The 6,950-nt window shown below is 39.9% G+C and overlaps 1 protein-coding gene across 1 annotated transcript; it reads right to left on the bottom strand.

Annotated features, from left to right (window-relative positions):
• Nucleotides 1-477: 477 nt before the first annotated feature.
• LOC127560160 (keratin, type I cuticular Ha8-like) lies at nt 478-5,832 on the bottom strand. Its single transcript, XM_051994512.1, has 7 exons — nt 5,310-5,832; nt 4,556-4,638; nt 3,248-3,404; nt 2,619-2,780; nt 2,399-2,524; nt 1,641-1,861; nt 478-894 (listed from the first exon to the last, which is right to left on the bottom strand). The coding sequence occupies exons 1-7, from the start codon at nt 5,802-5,804 to the stop codon at nt 759-761; spliced, it is 1,380 nt and encodes a 459-aa protein (XP_051850472.1). The 5' UTR covers nt 5,805-5,832; the 3' UTR covers nt 478-758.
• Between the last annotated feature and the right edge of the window lie 1,118 nt (nt 5,833-6,950).

Below are 6,950 nucleotides of genomic sequence, written 5' to 3'. Positions count from 1 at the left end.
CCATATCCAGAAAAATCTGGGTTCAGGGCCTATCTCTGACATATACTACTTTGGATCACTTCACCGTAGGTCAGTTTCTTTTCCAGGCATCCTTCTACAAAAGGTTTTTACTAAAGGGAGTTTTCACTCACTCATAATGGACTTCCTATATCAGTAAAATCATAGGTTCTAATGCATAGCTCTTTATACCTACAACAACTTTGTGATATAAGAAGGAAAAATATTGCCAGTTGATAGCTAAGGAAAACTGAGATTCAGAGCAATTAAATTATTTGTCTACATTTAGAAAATATCGAGCTTGGGAATTGAATCCAAATATATCCAGATTCTGAGGTCCAAGTTCTTTTTCCTACAATACATTGATTATTTGCATCTAGAGGCATTTGAAGTAACCTAGAGAGTTCAGTATTTTAGCCTTAATCCAGCTACCAAACTCAAAAGATAAACTCAGCAAAAGACACACAGTGAGACATTAGATGCTGCAGAAAACAAGTTTATTTGCAAGATAATGAGAGCATGTCAAAAGATATTAAAGCAACAAAGTAGATTCAATATCCCACAAGAATTATTTCCCAAAAAGCAGTAAATGAAATAGCAATAAATTGCAGGAGTTTTCTAGCAGATGAAGTATTCGTTCCTCTCAGCCACCCACTTGGTCTGCAGAAGAATCTGGGCACTCTTAAAGTAAATTCAGGTAAGAGGTACCTCAAACCTGTAGGAGGTTTTCAACCTTTGACTCTCTGTTGGGAGCACAGATTTTAGAATCGACCGGACATGTTGGTGCCACAGGCTGAGCGAGGAGGGACACAAGTAGTCCGGGGAGCACAGCTGGGTCGAGGACCACAGGGTGGAGGGACACAGGAGGCAGGTGTCGCACAGGGATTGCATGGAAGTCTGAAGGGGAAAAGTCCATCCAGGCAAGATTAAATTGAGGAGAAGAAAGAATATCCCAGGAATCTATGTGAAAAGACTCTTGGCATTTAAAGCCCTTTACTATCTGATTCCAGCTTCTTTTCAACAGTCAAGAAGTCTAGGTTCAAATACTATCTCAGATACTTACTAGCTGTATGCTCAAGTTACTTAATCTTTTTTTCAACTATCAAATAAGGAATACAATGTATATTCATTTATAAAAACAAGTCTCCGAGGTCCCTTCTAAGCATAAATCTATGATACTAAGAATTAGCTGTCAGATACAGAACAACAAGTAGGAACTAAGACTTTGAATGAAAAGCACAATTTTAGAGAATCTACTCCTTTGCTAGCAATGCTTTCCATTCCAAAGCAGAGGAATATTGACAAGGAGAACTGCAAAAGTGTAAAAAGAAAAGTCTCTTCCCTCCCCCAATCTGCAGAATACATAAGAAAATCTCAATCTGTCTAGATAATTCATTTCTTTTCCAACTTGTCTCTACATCAACCCAATTTCCTTAGAGAGCTGGCAAACATGTGCCCTCATCTCAGCTGAAGTGGCCTTTTTATTAATTTAAACCATATTCAATCTTTCCTCATATAGATTCATGGAACAAATATACAAAGCAAAACCCAACAAGCTTTCCACTCTTCAGCCCTTCTGTTTTGAACTGAGAGACATCCATGAACTTCATGTATGTGCCAAAAAGTGCCAGCATCCTACTTACTTGCAATCTTCACTCTCCAACAGATTTCGGTAAGTGGAGATCTCACACTCCAGGCGGGCTTTGACATCTAGAAGCACTTGGTATTCATTGTTCTGCCGCTCCAGGTCAGCCCGGATCTCAGAGAGCTGCTCCTCCACGTTGCTGATCAGATATTGCATCTGGGCCAGCTCAGTGCTGTAGCGAGCTTCAGATTCACACAAGGAGTTTTCCAAACACTCTTTCTAAAATGAGGAGCACCAAGATAATCATGGAACAATGGTCCTAGAAAAACAATTTATCAGAAATCCAAGAGACAATGTCCAGACAAGGCCTGATATTTACAAGGTATTTAAATAGTTATTGAATTGAATGAAATTGAATTGAATTGTTCATGACCTAACACATTTAGGAATTCTTCCAGTTTAAGAAAATATTTAATTTAAATCCAGAAAACTTAAGACTTAAGTGAATTGGTTTAGAAGATCTATGAATTCCCTTCCATAAAACTTTAGTCCTATGACTTCTTCAATAGTACAGGTTGAATATTTCCATCCTGATAGGAGAAAAAAGGCCTTCTTCACATGTAAAGCTATCAGACAGTTATTGGAACATCAGATGTGTTGGAAGGGAGCTAAATTGTTTTTACATTTCTATACTATTTGTAATGATATTTTTGGTTGTTTTTTGCCTTCTCCAGAAATAGGGGAGGAGAGAATTGAGAACTAAAAATAAAAGAAAATCTAACTGGGAGCATGCTAAAAATGGAGGAGGAGACTCACCAATTTGTGCTGAGCTTGGCGTTCAATTTCCAAAGCATTCACTGAACATCTCAGCTCCAGGAGCTCAGATTGGCAGCACTGTATCTCCTCTGAACAGGACATCTCCTGCATACTGATGCCCTCACTCTGAAAGATAGTGGAAGTACAAGGACAGATTCAAATATAAGTAGCCTCAGGAAGCTAGCAGCTACCTCCTAATATTGATCCCCACTGCCCTCACCTGAGCCAAGAACCACTGCTCCACATCATTCCGGTTGGTCTCCACCATGGCCTCATACTGACACCTCATCTCACCCAGTACCCGGTTGAGGTCCACAGGTGGGGCAGTATCCAGCTCAATATGGAGCTTGTCTCCCAGCTGGCATTGCAGGTTGTGGACTTCCTGGAAAGACAGAAAAGCAGGATACCCAGTGAATGAAAGGTCATGCTCTTTGTAGCATCCTCCTTTGTCCCTTGACAGCATCATAGAAAGAGAAAATCTCTTTGGAACTGAAGAACTTTTGTCCAGTGTCCATGATAAGAAGAATTTGCTCAGATACATTCTAAAATATATTAGAACCTTTAGGATCAGTTACAATCAATCAAGCTCAGCACAAACTGGTGAGAACTCTTCTTACCAATTATCCAACATGTTTTAGGGCATAAAAAATGCTTTAAAGAGTCTCTCTGAGAGCAGAAATCCAAAGAGCCAAGACTTCATTACTGCTGAGTCTTTCAGTCAGGTTCAGTTGTAAAAATTAGAGTTCTCTTCCTGTAGAATTCTCTTTCACATACACTCCTCCCCATCCTCTATACCATAAGTGGCCTAGGACCCCTTTGTTTCATCATTGCTTTTTGTTGTGACCAAACCTGCTCATGGTTGCTCTTGAGAGACAACTGTTCTTCCTTCAGTGACTCAACTTGGGCCTCCAGGTCACACTTGGCCAGGGTTAAGCCATCCATGAGCTTGTGCATTCCACACATGTCAGCCTCCACCAGTTTGCGCAGGGACAATTCACTTTCATACCTTGAAAATTTGAGAGAAGAAAGTCAGAATAGAGCAAGCAAAAGATAAACCAAGACAAGATCAGACTGGAACCCCAAAGTGAATTTCCTTAAAATACTAGATCAGAGGCTTCTTGAGGACAAAAACAATGTCCTATTTATCCTGGTATTCCCCTTGCCATGCTTTCTCCCAAAACTATGTACTTTGTTGGTACTTACTAAGTGTTTGTTAAACTTAACTGAATCTTTGATTTACTTCACTTTTCTAAGGTATAGAAATACCTTTTTTTCATATCTTCCCCTTTCTCTTCCTGTTGGTTTGTTCATTTTTATGACATGCTGGAGCTCCAATGGTGAATTCTCTCTCATTCTACTTGTTTCTACTGAGAATCAGTGGACCTTTAGTTCCTTTTTTAATTTAGAAACTAATCTTGCTCAATTTATTCTGAAATTGATCTGATTCTGCATCACTGATAAATATAGACACACACACACACACACACACATATGAGCTTGGTATCATGGATAGGAGGACTGGCCTCAAAGTCAGAAAGACTTTCATTCAAATCTTGTCCCTAGTGACTGGTCATTATGTGACCAAGAAAAGCTCAGTACCCTCAGCTAATTAAGCCTCTAAGTTTCAAAGGAATGACCAGCTTGTGGCAGAAGAGGAAGTTACCATAACAAGAGTACCCTATCCTTATGACAACTATTCCAAGACAAAACTCATACAAGCATGCATGTGCCTTCTACCTCAGAAAAATAAATCAGCAAATAAGTAACTTAGATCACACATCTGCTTGACTCAAGACTTTCTTCTTGCCCCATCATTTGAAAACTGTCTCCAACATCAGAATTATCCTTGTGAAGAGAAAAGAGAGCTGGCCTCAAAGCCAGAAAGCCCTGGGTTTAAGTCCCATCTCTTATACATTCTGGCTCATCCTCCCTCAGACTATATAAAGTTGCAGAGAAGGTACTAATCTGCAATCTGCAATGATAGAGGGACTTTGCTTACTGAGAATTTCCTATAGAAATGAAATTACAGGTCCAATTCCAATCCCAATTGGAGTCCTTATTTCTAATACTAGAAATGAAGGAGTTAAAGTATATGCTTAAGAGGATAAAAGCTATAATAGAAGGGACAGTTCTAAGCCCCAACTCTGCCAAACTTACTTGATTCTGAAGTCATCAGCAGCCAATTTAGCATTATCCACTTGGATAACCAGTCGATTATTCTCAGCCTTGGTACAGAGAATCTGAGGGGAAACAATGAGATATTTCAAGTGACATCCTTTGTAGACCACTTTTTCTCTGCGGCTGATCCCATAATGTCCCAAAGCATAATGTAAGTTCAGGGCTTCCTTTTGATAACTACATTTCCCATGAGAATATGTAACTTTCAGGTGCTCTTTTTAAAATTTCTCTGCTTTTCAACAGCCTCTGCCCTGGAGGCTATTGGGGAGCAGTATGAAAGCGAGAATATCACCATACTGTGGAACGGTTGCCCAGGCTTATGGAACTGTGATTTCCCAAAAAGAATATGTCCATTCTCCTTACTTTTTAACTCAGGGTTTTTGTCCTTCTCTTTCCTATGTTCCCTAACTCATTCTCTTTAGGCCAGATTTTGGATAGTAAATGCCTTAGAGGCAAGTAGGTTGCCCAGTAGATAGGAAGCTGGCTCTACAGTCAGAAAGGTCTCAGTTCAAATCTAATCTCAGACACTTATTGACTGTGTGATCCTAGGCAAGTCACTTAACTTCTGTCTCTCATAGTTCCTCAACTATAAAATGAGGATAGTAATGGCATCTTCCTTACAAAGTTGTTGAGAGCATCAAAAGATATGATATGTATCAGGCACTTATTTAGCACAGGGCCTACATAGTAGGCACTTAATAATGTTTATTCCTTTCTCCCTAGAAAACATTACCTTTTGTTGTAGTTCCTCGATTGTCCTGAAATAAGACTGGTAGTCGGGGCACACAAAAGAAGGATGGCACTTGCTCCACTCCTGAATCTTGGTCTCCAGCTCAGCATTCTCCTGCTCCAGCTGTCGCACCTTCTCTAGGTAGTTGGCCAGCCGATCATTGAGGAACTGCATGGTCTCCTTCTCATGCCCATTCAAGAAGCCTTCACCATAAGTGCCACAGTTCCCAATGTTGGCAGGAATATTGACAGCCCCTGGTATGGGGCAGGCTGACCAGCAGCTATTTGGCAGACAGAGACTGGGTCTACCCAGAGAGGTCGTTCCAACACGAACTCGGTTGTTATGGGCCATCGCTGCAGAAAAGCACATGGAGGCAGCTTTGACCTGTGCCCCAGGTTTTCCACCAACATCAATGGAAGAGATGGAGATATTCGTTGCTCCAGGAAGCTTGCTGCCCAGAGGATAGCAAGATGATGTTCGGATGATGTTAGAAGTCATGGTTTCAGGTGCTGAAGCTGGAGGAGTATTTCAGGTGAGGTGGATAGGTCAAGCTGCCACAGTCTGAAGATCTCCTTCCTTTCTGGGTCTTTTATACCTCCTTCAGGTGGGTGTTGGCTCCACGCACAGACCTCTCTTCCCAGGTGATTTGTCCATTGTCAAATAATCATCCCATTAGTCAGTTATTGAGTTTGCTGTTTATTAAGAGTTCCTCACCTCATTAAAGAAATTTTTACTCATATGAAGCTGTGTTGGGGGACAGGAGTGATGAAATAATAACTTTTTAAAAATAAGATTCATATTGCTTTACAAAGATCAAAATCCTTCTAGATCTCTTATGTGCTGGACAGCTCTCACTGATATTATTGATTTGCACAACCCCACCACCACACTACCACCACTTTGGACTCACAATTTTTCTCTTATTTGCCAGAGAACAAGAGTTCTTTGGTAATACTTATTTCTGAAATATCCAAACCTCTTAATGTCTTTGAATATGCAGGCTGTGATACCTTAGTGGAATCCAAGAGTCTATCAATAAGAAGAATTCATTATCATGACCTTCTCTTCCAGCTTTTACAGTAGGACTAGAAAATGCCAGAGCATTTTACTATTAAAAGTCTACCACTGATCCTTCTTCTATAAGTTAAGTTTCAGACTCCCTTTGAGAATAGAATACACATATTGCCAGTGAAATCGATAGTTGGAAGTATCTAGTCACAAGGAAAGGAATGAGCTATGGGGAGAATAAAAGGAAAGCTGTGAGCTTTTTAAATGGAATTTCTTGAGAACATTGCTCCCATGGCAGTAACTAGAGAAAGGAAAAGAAAAGTCTTAAAGAAGGTAAGGAAAACTCAAGAAGTCTCTAGAAAGCTTATTCACTGGAGCTATCTATTATAAACATTATTCACTAAAAGCAAAACCCTTTGGGATACCTAGAAAGAAGATAACAGAGGACCTCAGAAAAAGTTTAAAGATGAACAGATGTTGATATCAACAATGAAAAGAGTAGAATGGCCCAGGAAACAAAAGGAAATTGAAATAAAGGATTTTCCTAATTTTCCCCAAATCAGGAATCTATGCCCCACTGCTTTCTTTTTAGTATCTTTTGATGTTTTGTCTTCCACCCACCCTTAAAAACATTAG

Source organism: Antechinus flavipes, chromosome 4, assembly GCF_016432865.1.
Source record: "Antechinus flavipes isolate AdamAnt ecotype Samford, QLD, Australia chromosome 4, AdamAnt_v2, whole genome shotgun sequence".
NCBI lineage: Eukaryota > Metazoa > Chordata > Mammalia > Dasyuromorphia > Dasyuridae > Antechinus > Antechinus flavipes.
The sequence above is the reverse complement of the archived record's forward strand: the minus strand, read 5'-3'. Positions and strand labels throughout refer to the sequence as shown.

Bases quoted from the DNA above. Each gene is read 5' to 3' on its own strand.
- LOC127560160 (XM_051994512.1), bottom strand. From the start codon at position 5,804: ATGACTTCTAACATCATCCGAACATCATCTTGCTATCCTCTGGGCAGC. The intron at 4,639-5,309 runs GTAATGTTTTCT...GTTTCCCCTCAG, and splicing joins TCGAGGAACTACAACAAAAG to ATTCTCTGTACCAAGGCTGA. The intron at 2,781-3,247 runs GTTTGGTCACAA...CTGTCTTTCCAG, and splicing joins TCAAGAGCAACCATGAGCAG to GAAGTCCACAACCTGCAATG.